General features: G+C 40.6%; 1 protein-coding gene across 1 annotated transcript; it reads right to left on the bottom strand.

Annotated features, from left to right (window-relative positions):
- Nucleotides 1–4578: 4578 nt before the first annotated feature.
- SSRP1 (structure specific recognition protein 1) lies at nucleotides 4579–17849 on the bottom strand. Its single transcript, XM_060771946.2, has 17 exons — nucleotides 17750–17849; nucleotides 16136–16366; nucleotides 15495–15680; nucleotides 14949–15054; nucleotides 14592–14782; nucleotides 14275–14505; nucleotides 13585–13688; nucleotides 12780–12908; nucleotides 11081–11302; nucleotides 10238–10310; nucleotides 9500–9641; nucleotides 9303–9348; nucleotides 8746–8866; nucleotides 7663–7833; nucleotides 6056–6147; nucleotides 5754–5934; nucleotides 4579–5096 (listed from the first exon to the last, which is right to left on the bottom strand). The coding sequence occupies exons 2-17, from the start codon at nucleotides 16187–16189 to the stop codon at nucleotides 5028–5030; spliced, it is 2118 nt and encodes a 705-aa protein (XP_060627929.1). The 5' UTR covers nucleotides 16190–16366; nucleotides 17750–17849; the 3' UTR covers nucleotides 4579–5027.
- Nucleotides 17850–20616: the final 2767 nt, after the last annotated feature.

Genomic DNA, 20616 nt, shown 5'->3' on the forward strand with positions numbered 1-20616 from the left:
CTTTCTGCCTTAAAGCAACAGCTTTCTAACCTACAGCTTTTGTAGCCACTGGAGAACAGCTCAAAGGCTGGGGGCAGTGGGAAGCACATGTATCAAAATGCTTTTAAGCTGTATTTCAAATCCTCAATTTTAAGGCTCTATTCTGGTTTGAGTAACAGCAGTTAATGGTCCAGGTTCCTTTCTAGCTGGGGGAAGGGGACCTATCTTATGGCTCCCTGAGTAGTGCTCTCATAAATAGTAATAGAATCAGTAAGGTCATTAGGACCTCAAAATGGTACTGCTAAAAAAGCTAATATGGATTCAACTGCTGTACATGGGATAAAGTGTCTGCCCAAGGAGAATATAAAGAGCAGGTTTTTAAACCCTGCAAGAAATATAAGGGAAAGACAACTACTGAAGGTTACTGTCAGGGAGGAAAACAGCAAACAGGAATGATCAATCATTTTAATAGGCTACCAAGAGAGAAACACAGATCATCCATCACTTGCAGCCCTTCAAAATGAGACTACACATCCTTTTTGAAGCTACTGTGCAACACACATTAAAAGGCATTCATTCAAATATTGATGATAGCAAAGTCTAGGATAGACTGGGAAAATCTCTAGGATGATCTTCAATACTGTGAGATTGGACAGGAGCATGGTAAGTGAGACTCAGTGTACTAAAGGCATGACTTAAAGATTTACAGGTTTTATTTAGGAAAAGGTTTTCAAGACTACAATATACTTTATCAAGGATAGTGACAGGCAGCAGCAGTGAATCCAGGTGCTAATTTGCTGTCCCTGGGACCCTCCAGAGGCTATTCAAACTACCTCTCCCCCTCCCCCAGCCCCAAAAACAGAAACAAATTCCTTTTTTTCAAAAAAGGAAATTTGTGGGACGAGACCAACACCTTATTTAAAGGCTGAACTTCTCTTAGATGTTTCCAGGAGAGACAATTTACTGCTTTGGAGACGGGAAAAAGGTGGTCCAGAGAATATGAATGGGTGAAAAACCAAAATTCAGGAACCAGATCCCACTCCAGGCCTGCATTTTATCCACCTATGCTGTAGAGGTTAGAAATACAAGTTATAAAGCCCTGATTCAAATCTCAGCTCAGCCACCAGGTAACTGGAAGCATGCCAATGTTTGCTTCGACACCCGTGCATACCAATTACAATATTCAAACAATGTCCTGTGTTGGAGACTGGTTCACTTTATTTGCATTTTGGGTGGTCCTGTCCTAAGATAGTACACTTTTATACTAAAATACTTGAACACATTGAACAGATGTTTGAATATGTAATCCATGAAGATCTAAATCTCTTTTCACGAGGTTGTTATGATATCCCAGCACTTCAGAAGGACTGAGTTTTATCTTTAACCCTACAGCAAATCTGTAAATAGGATTATAATCCAGATTATAAGTAATTTATTGCAAGAGACAGAATTTATAAACAAAGTGAAATATTAATGAATCGTTTTCAGGTATTTTTTAAACACAGGTAAGTAACCATGAAGTTTGTGGCATACACATAATGTAAGCAACCCTGCTTTCATATGCTAGTTTTACTGCAAACAAGTGCAGGGACCTTTTGCAGAATAATTTCTCTGAGTAGCTGATTAACATCTGGATTCATATATAATTCCTAAGCATAGTGACTTCATGTTTTAATGGTTTTTATATATGTTTTATATTGTTATGTTAACTGTTTTTTAATCGCACTTTTATGAAAGTATGGCACTGAACTGTACTAATCTGTAACCCGCCTTGAGTCGTCGTATGCTTGAGAAAGGTGGGCTATAAATGTCGTAAATAAATAAATGAATAATAGTTTAACATATCAATATGGAAGGAGGGATAAAGTATCTTCTGCTGCTGCTAGGACTGAAGGTAAAGTTTTGGATTCCTCTGCCTTTTAATGTATTTCTTTCCCCCTCTGCCATTGCGCCCAGTTTGGATAGAAAATTAACTAAACCAGCTCAAAAAGGCACCCTTTTACTTGTTTTCTGACAAAGTAGTAGCACAAACTGAAATTTTCATGCAGCTTCAAATTCATAAAAATGTTTTCAGGGAGATTGCTTACTGGGAAGACTTCTGTTCTATTCAATGGTGCAGAAGATATCCTTCCAGATACTGTAGGTTTGTGTCTTTCATTTATTTGAAATTGTGTTTGCATACCTTGAAATCCTATGACTATTACCTCTACACACAGAAACATTAAAAACTAAATCTTCCATTTGGAAATATTTTTCAAAGAATTATTGAAAAAAATATGAGCAGTAGTTCAAGCACTAGGAATGGAAGTGTTTTTTCAGGATGCACGAATACCTTTGTTACAAAATGGCTTTAAAACTGCAACAATTATTTATTTACCACTTTTTGATTCTACTCAGGAAGTTTGGGAAAGAGAAAGTTCCCTTTCAAAAGACAAAATCACCCCAAGCAACTTTGGATTGCATACATATTCAATACCTGTGCCCAGATTTGACTATTTCACAAAACATAGGAAAGCTGTAAAAAGAAGAAAAGATCATGGGAATAGAATATACAAGACGTTTTATTGTCTTCTTAAAAGGCTGAATCACTTGTGGAATTTAGATTAGGGGAGTGGGGAAAATGGGAGGCATCATGCCAAAATGGGGCAATATTGCTTCAGAGTTTGGAGTTGTAGGAGAAAGTGATTTAGAAAGCTGTCCACTACAAAAATACACACCCTCATCATCCTCCACTGGAAAATTTAGTTAGATTTATGACAAATAAAAAAGTATTTGATAAATTCAGAATTAGCACTGGGAGTCAATTGTCAGAGGTATTGTGATGGCCAAGATGAAAAAAGAATCACAAGAGCTAAGTAAAGTTATTAACTTCCATGACGAATGACAACCCAGGCGATGAATGTGATAGATTTCATTGCCACCCAGGTTCTGCATTTCCCCAACAGCTTTTCAGAACCTCAGGGGAAAAAACACAGAGGAAGTAATCTTTCCTGTTAGGCCAGTGTGCCAACCACATCCTTAATGGAAAGGCTGGCAAATCCCACAGGCACAGCCATGAGGCCCAGCTCAATTCTTATCCAACCCACTTTAGAACTATGCATAAATTTCCAGACAGCTACTTGAAGAGCGGTTCTATCCAGGAAAAGACATAAGCAGTTATCCACTCCGTCCACTATTCCTTCCTCTGTAGGCAGTCATCTACATGGTTACATGTCTGTATGGTGTCTGACACAGGGGGATCATACTGAAATGGTGTAAAGCAAGGGGTCCCCAAACTAAGGCCTGCGGGCTGGATGCAACCCTACAAGGCCATTTACTTGTCCCCACCCTAAACTTTAGACTTAAGGTCACTCTAAGTCTGAAACGATTTGAAGGCACACAATTAACTTGACTATCTCATCAAAAGCAGGCTTACACTTCCCATTGAAATACTGGTGAGTTTACGTTGGTTAAAATTGTTCATTCTAAATTTTATTACTAGCCGTTCCCTGCCACACATTGCTGTGGCCGTCTGTGTATATGTGCTTTATGTCTGAATAGGTGTGTATATGTGAGTGTACATATTTGTGTATATGTGTATATATGTATGTTTACGAATGTTTTGTGCATGCACTGTAATGTTTTTTTGGGGGGGGTTGCTTTTTAAGTCTCTTCTGCTGAGGTTTTCAGTGTTTTTATGAGTGATGGTCACTTGTTGGCCTGATATGTGGATTGTGTCTAAATTTGGTGTCAGTTCATCCAGTGGTTTTTGGGTTACTCTAATCTCACAAACAAACATTATATTTTTATTTATATAAATTTATTTATTTATTTACGATATTTCTATCCTGCCTTTCTCAAGCCCGAAGGTGACTCAAGGCGGCTTACAAATTGGCAGCAATTCGATGCCATAACAATCCACAATATACAATTAAAACATTTAAAACAGCATTATAAAATCAATATAAAACTGTCTCTTTTTTTGCACTACAAATAAGATATGTACAGTGTGCACAGGAATTCATTTGTGTTTTTTTTCAAACTATAGTCTGCCCTCAACAGTTTGAGAGACCGTGAGCCAGCCCTTGGCTTAAAACATTTGAGGACCCCTAGTATAAAGAACCATTATGTTATGTCCTGGACTTGAGACATAACAAGAGGAGGTGTCCACATTTTTTTAAGATGCCAGGAACAGATACAAGCAAACTCAGAAATCACACACACTCCTGAGTGTTACTGGTGGCGATGATCAAAGGCAGAGTTATTGCTGCTGGAGTCTTCTGCCCCACCAGACCTCATCACTATCGACCACTTGCCTGCATTAGCCAAGTCCCAGCAGCTCACAGTGGTCCTTCAAACCCAATTAGTGCAGCTGCTAATGGAAGGTAATACAGCTAAACCCCTTGGCCCAAAGCACAAGAAGAGACAGCCGCCACCCAAAGTCCAAATGAAAAAATATTGGTTCAGCTTGAGGGAATAGGGGAGAAGTACTGCATGATGGGTCTTCTCCTATTATTGCACTAGCCTTGCTTGCTTTTTCTACTTCACGTGCCCAGCACTGAAAAGATGCTTGATCATTTGTCCAGCCTTTGCTCTGGAGTACACAAAAACAAACCCCACTCAAATTCACTTGATTTTTATTAAATCAGTTAGCCACAATAAATCAGAAATACAAAGAGAATTAATAAAAGAAAAGAAAAACAGAAAAAAACACCATCTGAATCTGACTGGGGAAGCAGCACAGTGTCCTAGCTTCCAGCTGTGTGCCATGCGCCACTGAGACTGCCATCTAATAGGATACAGGGCATCTATAACAACATAGAGGCAGAAAGAAAGGGTGGTTGGCTTTCTCCTTCAGTAGCTTCCTCCCTCTCCGGATGTAATAACTCGCCCTGACTGCAACCTTCAGTACCAGGACAGGAAAAATGCCAGGTACTCTGAATGGCAGCAGCTTTCCAGCCTATTTGTCTGGGTGAAACAGCATCTAGTTGATTTCACCTCAGCAATATAGCAAGCACATTCCCTGTAAGAAGGATAGAGAAGCCAGGTGGCTTTGAAAGTGTATCTTGCTAATCTGAGCCAGAAGCAGACTCTGCTGAGCTTGGTGGAGTGCTGGCAATCTCCTCTTCATCTGAGTCCTAGAAAATAAAATGGAAATGGTTAAGAAAGAGGAAATATTCAAGGGTAAACCACAGGTGTTAAAGATCCGACGCTAATAGCATCTACTCCAGAAAGGGAGGCTGACCATCACTGGGACTAGATCTACTAGGCCTTAGTCCAGCAAGTGGCTACAAGAAAAAGAAGCAAGCTGGATGTTAAAGAGGCACGAAGAAGCAGGAGTACAGAGAAGGCTGCAAAGTGCTTAGGCACTCCAATATTTTAGTACTGTAATAGTACTGTGCATAGGTTCAGCAAGACAGTGAAGAACAGCTAAGAGATATTAAAACCAAAAGGGAATGAAAGTATCAGGTGTGTGTGTGCACACTGACAGTGTAAGATTTGATTTCCATTTCTAAAATACCTGACGACTAGCAAGGCAAATGTATGGGTACCAAGGGGACTTTAAGAAGGCATTTACAGTTTTCAGAGACAAAACCGCTATATACCTTGGAAAGTAGTGTTCCTCCCCATGGCTCACAGTATACATTCCTTGCTCCAAGATCTGTCCTGATGTATTGTCAACTCGCAATGTCCTGTAAAGCTACAACCCTTATGAAGTGTCTTCCTGTCCATGAAATTCAAAAATGTACTTTTCTTCCTCTCTCCTAATTTTACCACCAGCACAGATTACCCACCTCCTTCTTGTCGTCGCCTGAGGAACTTTCATCACTGGACACAAACTCCTTGCTCTTGAAGCTCTCGCTTAGCTGCTTAGAAGGGCTCTTGCTGGGAACTGATTTTGAAGACACCGCTGCCTTCTTCTCTGGTTTGCCTTTTCCAGGCTTCTCTGGCTTCTTTTTCTTCTTGGGCTTTTCCCTATACAAATTGGAAAGAGAACAAGACCATTCAGTGACAAAAATGCTCCGGGGCAGAAAAGACTCTTCAGCAAAGATGAGAAAAGAAGAACGTATCACTTGAGGAGAATACTACTACTTACTTCTTGGAGCTTTCAGACTTTCCTCCTTCATTGTAGTCCTTCATGGCTTTCTCATAGTCCTTCTTGGCATCTTCAGCTTTACGATCCCATTCCTATAGACAAAGATAGACAGGTTGTATTTGCCACTCAGATACGCTTTTTTGTTGCGTGGCCTGAAGTCACTTCTGATTATTCGCAACTGTAAGGTGACTCTATCATTGGGTTTTCTTGGAAAGATTTGTTCAGAGGGAGTTTGCTACTGCCTTCTTCTGCAGCTAAGAGAATGTAGCTTACCCAAGGTTACCGAGTACGTTTCTATAACTAAGCAAGGATTCAAACCCTGGTCTCTAGGGTCCTTGTTGAAACCACACCACACTGGCTCTCAAATAAGCTGAATAACTCAAAAAAAGGGAAACACATGCAACTAACAGAAATATTCAGGCCTGAATATGTCCTGTAAAGTACAAAGGTATGAGGAACTAAAATCTGGAGACAGACTGTCCTGGGATTCTGGTGAATAAAAACACACACAATTATTTTCTTTCTTATGGTCCTGTATCAAGGTTTTGAAACAGCTCACCATTAGGTAGATTTTGTGTTGCTATGGAAAAGCATAATAGGAAGCCTCATATTACTGAGACTTGAGAGCTGTTGCTCTTTAATCAGAGCTTTAATTCGAAGAGTTAGATTAAGCGCTAGATTAAACCACGGGACATCTGGCTGAGAAACCTATTTCTACTGTGATTAGTGAGAAAGAAACACGGGAAGCTCTCTAGTACCAAATGCAGCCACTGAGGCACCTATCTCAATTGTGTCTGCACTGAGTAGAATCAGCTTTTCAGGATTTTATGGAGACATCTCTCATCTTTACCTGTAATTACAGATTCCTAGAATCCTGGAATCTCAAGAGTTGGAAGGAACCATTAAACTGAAAAAATGCACATCCAATTTTGTTTAAAAACCTCCAAAAAAGAGTTCAGCACCCTCAAACGCACTCCATTCCTGTCAAATGATTCTTACAGTTAGAAGTTTTTCCTAATGCTTAGGTGAAATTTTATTTCTTGTAATTGGAATCCATTGATTCATATTCTATTTTCTGAAGCAGCAGAAAACAAGCTGTTATTACCTCTTTTCAGATCTTAAAAATGGCTATTATAGCACCTATAAGACTTTTTTCCTCCAGTATAAGCATAACCAGCTTCTCTAAGAGAAGCCAGAAAGTGAACCTTGAGATGTTGGAGGTTTTGGGAGACTATGCATGCAAAGCATATGTTCTATTTACTTTACTATGGCCCGCTCCCAAGGTATTCTAAGGGAACCATAGACAGGGCAAGAAGTCTCCACACTGTTTGACATATAGCAACTTGCACTGATGTAAAATGTCCATAAACCTTTATTGTAAACAACCTTCTTTGAATGTTTCCCTCTCTAAATCAGAAAACTCCAAAAGTCACAAACACAATGTATCACATAGATTACAAATAGTTTAAATTTAAGTGTTACACAATCTGAATCAACAATACAAGCTCCGTAGACTCAGATTAAAGCATTTTCCAGAGGGGAAAACTATAACGTTCACTCCCATCTTCATATAATAAGAGCACAACCATTGTCGCATCTTCACCCACCTCCTTCTTCTCTTTTGTCATGGCTTTCCAGAGTTCTCCAGCCTTCTTGGACACATCAGTAACACTCATGCCAGGACTCTCTGACCTGATCTTGTCACGATTAGCATTGAGCCAGAGCATGTAGGCAGATAACGGTCTCTTGGGGGCATTGGGATCTTTCATTTTCTTACCCTGTGGAGGTGGGAGGAGTACAAAACACAATAATGAACATGCAGGAAACAAATTCCTCTGATGGCACATCCTTCAGACTCTTCAGAAAATGAGCCCACTTATCCTTCCTCCTAATGTTATTTGTCCAATTTGATTTTGTGCTACAGCTAGGAAGGATAACAACACCTACCGCTAGTCGTGGTAGTTTTCACAGTAGATTTACAATGCACTACCATGAAAGTGAACCCAATTGGCTTCAATAGCAGCTCCTCCTATGGAATGTGAACTGATTCAGAGGGAAGAGTCTTTCACTTTTTCCCATCATCACTATATGAACAAAACAGACTCTTAACAGTTTTCCCTTTAAGAGAATCCAACAGTTCGGCAAACTCTGCTTAAGTTTGTTTGACTATAGTTTGCACAGTGATAGTTTGCACTTCTGACTCAATTCAAAATACAGCCATTGCCAAAAGACACGGCTATATGCTTATTAACATTGCAGTTGGATCAGGGAAGGGAAAACAGGGTTTGAGAGGATATATATGAATGTATGCACAAAATAGTCTTTCAAAGTAAAAAAAATGTGGCTAACAGATCTAAGGAGCACATTTAGCCATGTTCCAGAGTTTTCGCAAGTAGTGAATGCTCTCTTCTTCCTGCATCAGTTCTTTCCACTGTTTTGGAAGCTACCTTTATGTCTACTCCAGGTTTTGGTACAGTTTCTCTAAACACACAAAAATATGTTTCTATAAATGGTTAAGAAACAAGGCTCAGAATCCTCCTGGGTGGCATAGGGATTAAGCTGTGAACTGAGGACAATGTGAGCACCTATTTAACAATTTGTTTGCTTTACTTCAAACACTCCAATAACAGAACAAGGAAGCTCAGCAGTGGCTATGGATTCAAAAATATCTATATCCTGGTTGCTCTCACCTCAGTTTGCTTCTTTCGGGGTTTGCGTTCTTTGACAATTTTGGCTTTTTTGGCAGGTTTCTTCTTCTCATCACTGTCTCCCTCATTGCTAGATGAGCTGGCTGAGGCATTGCTGTCAAACCTGTCTCAAAGAAAAGTCCTTCAGGAGGAGGTAGATACATAGCCTTATGCCCCCCCTACAACTTTACTGGAACAGATTTACTACTCATTCCAAGTCTGAGCATTATATTATTACATTTTAAAGCCAACAAAGAGTTGTATACAACCAGGCTAGAAGAGATTAGATTGTATAAAATTACAAGCAACAGAAGTACTATCGCTACTGCTAAGCATTTCTTCCACATACTATAGAGGAATGGGACATTATTTCGGAAAGAGTGGGCAAAGCACTAGACATCAAATATCTTGAAATGATAAAGGCAGAAACTAACCGTTTTGCTTTCTGCGTCCCCACCCCTCTACTAAACAGCAGTACTATCACTAAGATATTACAAACTGAATGTGGGACAATGGCATTTTGTTTCAACAGTACATTTCTCTGGTGACAGTTTACTTACTCTTCTGCCACATCCTCTTCTTCCTCTACAGGATTGAATGATTCATCTAGAAAATAAAATATATATTCATTTCTAATCCAAAGAAAATGTAAGTGAGAGGGGGGAATAGGGAATGCCTATGGCTGCTATTGAGAGCAGCTCTCTTGCCTTAAGGGAAAGAGACCCGTCTTCATCTCCAGGCTGAAGAAATGGCTCACCTGTCTCTTCTCCAGAGTCCTCACTACTGTCATTTGCATGTTCCTCACGAATCTTTCCTTCTTCCTTCATGCGCTCCAAGTAGGCATCATGTGTGTCTTCATCCGAACCGGCATATTCATCATAGGGCATATTCTTCATGCCCTGGAAACACATACAAAAGACCCCATGGGAACTAATGCAAGATTTCTCATTCCATTCCCAGAGCAGACAAAATCTGTCAAGACTTCCCACAGCCAAAGCATGCAGAGGATCTAACGCTACAACTCCCACCATGCTCTTAGGCACACATACTGCAGAGGAGAGGTTTCGTACACACACATGATGGCTCCCCCAGCGGATTCCTCAGTTGAGAACATGCAGCCTCCCAAGTCTGCTGCAACACACCTTCCCTCCCCAGGGGAAGGAAGGAGCCATGCCAGTGACTTTACAGTGGATTAGGAAGAAGCCACTCCTGGAGCAATGCGGGCTGCTGCCCCTTCCCTGTGGTTCATGCACGGTTATACTATGGTGAGTAGGAATGTTCACCACAGCCATGCAGAGGAGACCTGACCCAAGAGGAGGAAGAGGAGGGGACAATCGCACAGACCTTTTTCTTCTACAAGGAGAGAACAGAAATTGAGAAGGGAGAAAGCTCTGGAGAGAGAGAGAAACCCCATCCCACCCCAAGCAGATCAGGAGCAGGACCAGACAGCAGCGGTCCTTCCCTGTCCTCTCGCCCACCCGCCTGTGGCAGATACCTCCTTCAGTCCTCGGTTCTTGATGTTCAGCTTCTTGGCATTCACAAAGTCAAACAGCTTGCCATATTCTTCTCTGCAAGGAAAAGAAACCATAGAAGGAACCATTTAGTACAGCTTCAGTATTTACTCAGCTGCAGAACTGGACATGAGAGTAAGAACTCTACTGCTCTCAGCTGTGGTGGGCAAGGGCATCAAAGAGGAAGGGGAGTGGGAGTGTTGTGACATCTGAACAAGAGCAAGGCAAAATGGAGACACTTAAGGGAAAGCCATCTAGAAAGTATGGGCCATGAGCAGCAAGCAGAGTTGTCTTTTGGAATGAAAAGGGCTCGAGAGCGCTTGCACGTCAGCTCTTTTCCTCCACAAAGACATTATACAGGGTGTTTCAAAAAGATGGACTCAAATTGAAATTGCTATCTTTTTGCAACCACAAACCGATCTTGAATGAAATTCTTGCCATTAGAAAGGATGGAACAGAGTTTCAAAGGATTATTGTTTGATGCCTTTCCCAATACACAAACAGCTCCTAGCCTAAGTTATTCACAAGATGGCCACCTTACATCATAAGGCCTAATGATATAATAAATAAACATAATAATATTCTCCATTTTCATAGTTAACTTTTGAAGTTGGTTTCTTGCTCAAAATGTTTACTAAAATTTGGTAAGTTAATAACTTGTTAGTGACTTTCGGTACAATTATAACATGTTGCTATTTTAAAATATTCTTCTTTGAAACTGGGTCCATCATTTTGAAACACTCTGTATATCCAGCAAAATGGTGGTTTAGATCGATGAACAGCACATGTGGAGGGATGTATATGTTCATATTGAGTTACCAACTCACCTCTCTATGCTGCTGAAAGTGTATTGTGTTCCCTGTTTCGTTTCTATCTCAAAGTCAAAGGAACGTGTGGTTGTGGTCCCACGAGCAAAGTTGACAAATGAAATCTCATCAAAGCGAATGTGAACTGGCGGCTTATGCACATAGATAAAGCCACGTTCCAAGGGATAGAGCAGCCCTGAGCTGGCCTTGTAGGAACAAGTGATACACTGTGCTCCAGAATGCCTGCAACAAGGAAAGAGACATTGTGTTAACACACATCTAGTTCAGCCACAAACATGCCCTCATACGACACAGATTACTAATCAAACATCCCACTACAACGAGACATTGTCACAACCAGCTCCAGCTCTTAGTAACTGAAATGAAAAGCTGCCTTCTGCAGATAAACTAAGAGTATTTATTATTTCAGAGCACTGTTCACAGGATGAGAATCAAAGCCTTCCAGATGATATTGGCAATGCTAGCTACAGCTGCTGAGTTCAACATCTAAAGGGTCGAATTCCCCCTTTCCATCTATGCCAACTGTAATTGGCTATGCTCTGCCACCATTTTCAAGCATAAATCCAGGAACAATTTTAATTCCACCCCATTGTTATTCATACCTCTCACAAACAAAAGCCAAAACTTAAATTTACTTGTTAGCAGATGGGAACTTGGTAAATCAATGTTTATTCCAGTAACTCAATGGTATATATAAATTTGGACAAGTTGAATAAGCCCATTAACTTATCTGTCATTGCTAAAGATCTGCTTTCAGTAAAATATAATACTAGAACATTATGGGGCAGATTAAAACAAAACTGGGCTCAGTTAATTTTTTAGAAATGGGATCAGACCAGCCTTATCCATTTCAAATGAAGGTCTACTTGGAATGTGCACTTTTAAAAATAGTTGTCCAAATTTGAGAATTGGAAAAAGGTATTAAAGCATTATTGAGCAAATTGGTTTTTTATTATTGTTAGATCAAGATTTAAATGAAGAAGATTTTAAAAATCCACCTGGAGGCAATTACAACTTTAGGAATTAATGAAAAATGGAAAGTAGTTTTGTAAAAGAGGGCTGGCCAATACCAACTGCATAAATTTAAAATAACAGTTTTAAGCTGATTACTGAAAGGACAACTGTGTTTATTAGAAAAGCAAAATGTAATCAGTTGACTACATACACATGTAGTTAATAAATTAAGACATTTGGAATTTTTTAGAGATAAGATAGGGTAAAATTTATCCTTCAGTCCAAGAACAATTTTATTAAAAATCTTTCAATCTCAGCTCCCCAAAATTCACAAATAAATGATCTTTTATTAATTCAAACAAATATTATTCTTATAAGGAACTGGAAAAAATACAGACTCATTCTTTAAAGTTTGGAAAATAACACAATTATTGTGAAACTTAAGCTTGAGAAATAGTGGACAGAGAACTTTAGTTTAAAAAGCATTGGCTGCCTTATATAAGCAATGTTTATTCCTGCATTACTTTGAAATTAAAGATGAAATGCAAAGTAGCATTTAATGCTTTGTGTATTTATCCTACTATTTTGTATTTTAATTTATTTTTTAATCTTTATAAGATTAAAAAAAACATTGAGTGACTTCTGACTCCATGTGAGTTACAGTGTATTGCAAGGGATAAAATACTTCACATTAAAAGCTGATGGTTCATGATTCCTCTGGCCTTAGACCCTTATCACTCCTTACCCTTGGAAGTTGCCGGGCACAGTGATCTTGCGGTTGACAAGGGCTTTCATGACACGACTGACCATCTCATATAGGGACCCAGACATATTCTTGGTAAGTCTTCCCTCAAAGCGCTTCTCTACCTCATCCCTAAATTACAAATAAATAAATAAAATTCAAGACAGAGGCAGGCTCAGGGGGCTGTTACGTAAAGGAATGTGAGAGGGAGGGAGGAAAAAAGCAACAGGCCACTAAGGAAATTCAAGAAATGTCAAACCAGTAAATGGTGCAAATCCTGTACTTGGACCCAGAAAACATCACTTTGTACATGCATTTTTATCTTTTCTTCTCTCTTGCTCACAAAAACTCTGAGCAAGTTTAACATAAAAACACTGCCTCAGTGAGAGTCTCCTTCTTTGGAGGTTTTTAAGCAGAGGCTGAATGACCATCTGCCAGGGGTGATTAGATTGTGTGTTCCTGAAGGGCAGAAATGGGGTTGGACTTGATGGCTCTTGTGGTCTCTTCCAATTCTATTATTCTATAATCAAACTTAGTAGTAGGGATTGGAAGTTGTCTGATATTTGTAGGTATATGCATCATAAAGGAACAGGTGACATTTATTTATATACCATATTTATACCCTGCCCTTCTCACCCCGTAGGGGATTCAGGGCAGATTACATATATAGGCAGTGATTCAATGCCATACGAACATGCATCAGTAAAATAAACATATATTCTAAAAAAAAATAATTATAAACATATCAAACATTTAAAAACCGATTATTTAAAATCATGCAATCCAATATCATAATCTGTGGCCTCACTCATTCATGTTGAGAGTCAAGGAGATGTCCTCATCCTTGGAGAAGAGTAGGATAAGAAAGTGGTAGCGAGTTTGGCCTTGCTTTATAGGGGGGTCTAAGCTGATCTGAAAAGAAGCACAACAAACAAACAATTATCTTTGTCATGAAGTTCCCTGGAGTCCAACCTTACCACACAAATAGATGCAACTTTTATTTACATGATCTTTCTCCATAGTTATCCATACATACAGAAAACTACTTTGACTATGTTTTCTCACAGCCTAATTGGAAAAGGGAACTTACATCTTTCTCCACCACTACATAGAAGTTATGGAGAGCCACAAAATTTGCTATCATGACACAGTTTAGCTTCCCTTGCAACACCAATACCAACAATGCAAACACAGGAGAAGAATAGGAGTGGCCAGGATTCAGGGCTCCCCTGAAGTATTATCTGGATGAATTACCAATTCCAAACACGAGCAGGATAGAGTAAAGGTTTTTGCCTGACGCTCATCCCACAACAACCAGACAGTCAATGCAACAGAGATAGTTTACTTTATTTCTAAAGTAGAAATTAGTAAGAGTCACTTTGGTTTCTCAGAAAGAACCAAAAGAAAACAATACTGCCCATGAATGAAGTATATTCCAAGAAGCATCCAGAATTAATACTCCCAATAGGAAACACGCTCTAAGTCTGTTCCTCCTCACCACAAAGAACATCTGGCGTTGGTCTTTATGGGGCAGCAAGAAAAGCCTGAGAACAGTAGTATAGGGGATCTTGTAGTCAAATGTCTTGCCGTGGAGGTGCAGGAAGGTGGGGTATATGCGGATATCATAGCGACCACGAGGCGTCAAGCACTGCAGTTCTCGGAATATGCAGATGGCATCGCCTGTAGCCTGGATGACATCTGCCTTGGAGAGCACATTTTGTGCAAATGCCTGCAAGAAAAGATGGAATGAGTTGGTTTTGTAAATGAATATTACTTCCCCCCACCCTCCATCAGATTTATGCATGATGCACTCACCTCCACGGGGTCCACGCCATCCTCCTGAGTAGGGGGTACGTAAAAACGCACTTCCATGAGTGACACCTCAGCATCATCATTTTGGTGGAACTCTAGTGTCACCTCATTCTTACCAGTTGTGCATTGGGACACATTACTGAGCGGGAGCTCAAAAACCGGCTGCTCTCCAATATCAAAAGAGAGGAGTTGTCCTGCAAAAAAGAATATTTGTCAAGGGAAACAGTACTTACAGCTCACTGTCATCCTCTCTCCAAGACAACCAGAAAACTCTTTCATTCCTTCCCAAAAGCTGTGACTCCTAGACTTTTTTCTATATGTTGTTTCCCATGGGACAGCATTGGCCCCATCAGAACTTACCTCCAAATTTTACTGTGCCCCAGTTCCATCCCTTCACACACAAATCTTTTTCAGCAAGCTCCAAATGAAAGTGGGTCTTGAAAAAATCTGCAAGTTTATCAAATTCCTAAAAGGGAGGAAATCGCTTAATTAGGAAGCATCCAGTTAATATTGTAGTAAGTAGATTTCATTGTAATGGAGGGCAAAAAAAATCAAGGTTACCAATGTGCCATTCGAGCAACATGAGTCTTTTGGTTCCTTCCTAATCCCTCAGGATAAAAACTAGCCCAGTAAACTGCCACCAGTCTTTGTATCTACCCATGGTACAATAAAAAATATATAGTAACAAATTATATTAACAAAGACATTTTTATACATAAGAATATGCTAGACAACATCACAGACCACATATACAAAATACAATGTTATCCACACCTATGCAGGTGCAAATTCAACCTGTCTTGTCCTTAATACTGGAAATTCCACCCCCTAATTAAGTCATGGAAACCTGTAGAGGTCTCTACTGTACAATAATTAGAAATAAACTTATATTAAACGGAAGCTTACCGTCTCCCTGAATCCATCATACTTGTAGACATGGCCACCCTTCGTAAGTAGTTTGAGACCATGGCCCAGTGCTACTCTGCGCCAGATGCCCTCTGCCAATTCTGAGGCCTGGATGTTGTCAACTTTTCCAGTTTTGCTGTTCTTAAAAATCACACCCTGGCGATTTAGCCGTAGGCGGCCATCATTCTAACACAGAAAGAGACAGAGAAGGCTAGAGACATAGAAACAGTGGCCACAGCAGCTGGGCAAAGAATATCATTCCTCCAAGTGCCTCTGAACCAGTGCTTGCAAAAACCAGTAATTACTTCCATACTGTCATATCCAATGATTGCTTTTTTGTCTTCTGATCTTTCTATTCTCTGCTACTTTAATCAACTTTTACCCTCTCCCACTAAACATCTTTCATAACTTCAGTCTCTATAGCTGTCATTAGAAAGTTCTTTCTAATCCAAGTATTCTTTACTGAATCATCAAGGTGCATGGCAACATTTTTTTTCTTCCTATGAGAGATGGAGCACTCAGATAAACACACACACAAGAATTTTGCAGCAAAATATTGGGACTAGCTTCCTTTTAAACATATAACTTCAAACAAACCCTTTGTGTTTAATGATTTTAAATATTAAACCCATAACACTCACCATAGATCCCTTCACCTCCTGGTATATTTCATTGAATTCCAATGTATCTGCCATGGTGGTTGTTCTCTCCCTACCCCGCCCCCACTACAAATGGGTTTAGAGTCACACCAAGATGTGTAGTTCTGGAAGGAAAGCTTTCTGGAGAGAATCAGGCAAGATATATTAATCCTTTCTTGAATTCGACATATTTACTGATAACGCAAGTTGTCAGAAGTCCAGAGATCTAGAGACCTGGGAAAGAAACAAAACAATTACCCAAATAACAAACCTCAAAACATGAAAATCCCCATGAAAAAGCAACCCACCCCAACCTTGGAATATACAGAGAAACTTCTGTTTCCCGGGGGGGGGGGGGGGGGGATTTTAAATTGTGTTATTTTATGTGTTGATAGTGATTGTCTCTTTTTGGGAGATGGTGGCGGGATATAAATATAGTTTTATATTAGCTGTCTAATTAATGCAGTTTGACATCACATTAATAGCCACAGCTCAGTGCTACGAAATCATGGGAGCTGGAGTTTTACAAGGCCTTGAGCCATCCGTCAAAGAGTATGCTGGTGCCTCACCAAACTACAACTCCCAGGATCCCATAGAACTGAGCCATGACAGTTAAAGTGGTGTCAAACCACATTAATGCATCTACACTCCAAGTGTGGTGTCACTGAAGAGATCCCACAAACTTTCCAGCCACCCAACCACCAAGTTAAGTGATTATGTGTTTTGTATGTGGTTATTCCCCCATCCCATAGGGAGAAATAGAAAAGAAAAAAGAAAGTTTTACAGTAAGTCAGGGGTGCTGTGCTTAATATAGATTTTTAATGATTTTAGCTATGTTGTAGTACGTTTCATTGATTACCCCATTACCCATATCAAAACATTTAACAAACACATAGAGCATGCAACCCACAGTACAACACAAGTTAAAATAAACAAGCTGTTAGCAAAGTCCCAATACAGATCAAGTATCTGCATCACCTCTGCAGTTTTCCCCAATCAACTCTAAACATGCAGTTCTTAGCTGTGTTGCTTTAAATAAAAAAGGTCAGTTTTATATGTTATTTTAGCATTCTGGCTGGCCATTAAAAATGTAGTTGTAATATACGGATCCCAGTGTGTCTTTTGTACAGTGCATGGCCCAAGATATTGGTTTCTCTCTTTATCGTACAAGTTACAACTAAGCAGTACATGTGTGATATCTAGGTTTTAATTTACACACTGTATTAGTGTCAGCTCTTTTGAGTCTCCTTTGGGGGGGGGGGGGAGAAGGGTGTAAATAGATAAATAATAATGGCGATGATGTTATGGCAGCAAGCACACATCTGCTCACTCCCACCCCATTCTGCCTCGCACACACGAACGCTGAAGGCTACTGTCTTGGCCAAAAGAAAGCAATTGCAATATTCTGTCAATATAAATCTCCATGATATTTTGGCCCAGTGGGAAGGAAACCCCACTGAGGGCCAAAGGCCCCAACCCCAGGGAAGGGTGAAGCTCAGCTTGCCCTACAAGGAAGGGAGGCAGGCAGGCAGGCAGAGGATCCTTGGCCCGTCAGTTCGATTCCCTGAGCACCCTTCTTCCCCTTTCCCCCACCAACAAGGAGCCCCATGTTATTACCAAGTCCGTCTTCACCACAGACACTTTCCCGCCTGCGCAACACGAGTTGTGCCCGCCTCCCCTTCCCATGCCCTCCGGAAGCCAAACCACACTTCCGCCTTTCGGAATGACGTCATCCCGGCCTTGGCGCGTAAAGGTTATAGAGTTGCACTGCCTCGCTGCTTTCTGCGCCTCTAAACTTCCGGTGCACATTCGAAACCGGCCACTGAGCTGCGAATCACTCGGGAGGGAGGCCAGGGCGGGATGGCGCTCCGCCCTCTGGGTCTCGAGGGTGAAAACCACAGGCTGCTTTTCAAAGAGACGCCCATAAAAGGCCTTTTCCCTGGTTTTATGGGAATTTGTTTAAAAAAATTACTCTCCAAAAAATTACTCGCCATCACGTGCATGGTGCATATTTTTTTTGCTTTGATGTTTTTATTTTGTAACTAGCCACCCCCTGCCACGCGTTGCTGTGGCCCAGTCTGTGTATATGTGCATTGTGTGTGCATATACAGGGTGAGGCAGCATAACTTCCTTTTTTCAAAACTTAATAAAACCCATTGTATGAATCAGAAATTTTAATGTTTTTTTTTATAATGTAGGCGCATACCTAAAGTTTTGTTTTATGTAGTTTTGAAGATCAAATTAGGTAGGCGACGTCCCCCATTCTCCATACACTGAATAAACCAATTTCTGGCGTTTGTCCTGACCCTTGCCAGCATAGCAGGCGTTATGTTGGCAATTTCTTCCTGGATGTTGGTCTTCAAATCTTGTAGGGTCCGTGGACGGTTCACAGAAACACAGGATTTCAAAAAACCCCATAGAAAAAAATCACAAGGGGCCAAATCTGGAGAGCGGGCCGGCCACTCCAAATCCGCTAAAAAAATAGGCCTCAACGGCAAAAGCACACTCCTCACTGTTCCAACGCATGATGGCGACTGAACTATGTCAGGACAAAACTTTATACACCCGCCTCTCAAACGAGACCACTAGCGCTCCACTACGTCTTCAACCGACTGAATGGCGCACATTTTAAAAAAGGAAGTTATGCTGCCTCACCCTGTATTTGTGGATCTTAATAAATTGTGGCAAGTTCTTGGTGGTATGGGCCTACCAAATCACCTTGTCTCTCTCCTGAGAAATCTGTTTAAGGACCAAGTAGCAACAGTAAAAATTGACCATGGAACAACAGACGGGTTCAAGATTGGGAAAGGCGTATGGCAAGGCTGCATACTCTTGCCCAACCTATTCAAGTTGTATGCAGAACACATCATGCGATGTGCGGAGCTTGACAAATGCAAGGCTGGGGTTAAAATTGCTGGAAGAAATATTAACAACCTTAGATATGCAGATGACACCACTTTGATGGCCGAAAGAGAGGAGGAGCTGAGGAGCCTTGTAATCAAGGTGAAAGAAGAAAGTGCAAAAGCTGGGTTGCAGATAAACATTTAAAAAACCAAGATTATGGCAACAAGAATGATTGACAACTGGAAAATAGAGGGAGAAAACATGGAGGCCGTGACAGACTTTGTATTTCTAGGTGCAAAGATTACTGCAGACGCAGACTGCGGCCAGGAAATCAGGAGACGCTTCTTGGCAGGAGAGCAATGACCAATCTTCATAAAATAGTGAAGAGACATCACACTGGCAACGAAGATCCGCATTGTTAAAGCAATGGTATTCCCATAGTCACCTACGGATGTGAGAGCTGGATCATAGGGAAGGCTGAGTGAAGGAAGATAGATGCTTTTGAGCTGTGGTGTTGGAGGAAAGTGCTGAGAGTGCCTTGGACCACGAGAAGATCCAACCAGTCCATTCTCCAGGAAATAAAGCCTGACTACTCTCTGGAGGGAAGGATAGTAGAGACAAAGTTGAAGTACTTTGGCCACATCATGAGAAGACAGGAAAGCTTAGAGAAGACAATTATGCTGGGGGAAATGGAAGGAAAAAGGAAGAGGGGATGGCATCTTTGAAGTGACTGGCTTGACTCTGAAGGAGCTGAGGTAGGTGACAGCTGACAGGGAGCTCTGGCATGGGTTGGTACATGAGGTCACGAAGAGTCAGAAACGACTGAACGAATGAACAACAACAAAGACTACCCGTCCCCTGCCACGCATTGCTGTGACCCAGTCTGTGTATATGTGTTTTGTATATTTATGTTATGTGTATATGTGTGTGTTATACACATATGTGTTGTGTGTATGTGTGTGTGTATATATATATTTGTATATGTGTGTGTTTGCGTATATATGTGGTTTTGTGCATGTGTTGTAATATATTTTTTGGTTTTTGGCTTTTTAAGTCCCTTCCACTGTTTTTCAGTGTTTTTATGAGTGATGATCACTCATTGACCTGATAGGTGTCTTGTGTCCAAATTTGGTGTCAATTCGTCCAGTGGTTTTTGGGTTGTGTTAATCCCACAAACGAACATTACATTTTTATTTATATAGATGCTAGCTGTCCGCTGCCACGAGTTGCTGTGGCCCAGTCTGGCAATCTGGAAAATAAAGTAATGAGAAAGTGTTGGTTTCTAATATATGTAATTTCTTTATGCTTGTGCGTAAACAGTATTTCTTCCTCTTTTCTTGTCAATATTGGTGTGGAGATTGTCTGGTTTGTGTACTCTGGAACATACAACATATTGTCCTTCTTTGATACTATATCTGTGTGTGTGAATCATGTATCTATATCTATATCTATGGCTGGATGGCTCTTTGTCAGGAGGGCTTTGATTAAGTTTCCTTGCCCTGGTGAAGGGAGTTGGACTGGATGGCTTTAAGTATTTTATGTTGCTCATGGGAGTCTGTGTGGGAAGTTTGCCCCAATTGTGTCATTGGTGGGGTTCAGAATATTCTTTGATTGTAGGTGAACTATAAATCCCAGTAACT

This window comes from Anolis sagrei, chromosome 1, assembly GCF_037176765.1.
Source record: "Anolis sagrei isolate rAnoSag1 chromosome 1, rAnoSag1.mat, whole genome shotgun sequence".
Lineage (NCBI taxonomy): Eukaryota > Metazoa > Chordata > Lepidosauria > Squamata > Dactyloidae > Anolis > Anolis sagrei.

Excerpts from the sequence above, each read along its gene's own strand:
- SSRP1 (XM_060771946.2), bottom strand. The coding sequence starts at position 16,189 with ATGGCAGATACATTGGAATTCAATGAAATATACCAGGAGGTGAAGGGA. Across the intron at positions 13,689-14,274 it reads AACGCCAGATGTTCTTTGTG|ATCAGCTTAGACCCCCCTAT; the intron begins GTGAGGAGGAAC and ends GCTTCTTTTCAG. Across the intron at positions 7,834-8,745 it reads CCCGAAAGAAGCAAACTGAG|GGTAAGAAAATGAAAGATCC; the intron begins GTGAGAGCAACC and ends CCACCTCCACAG.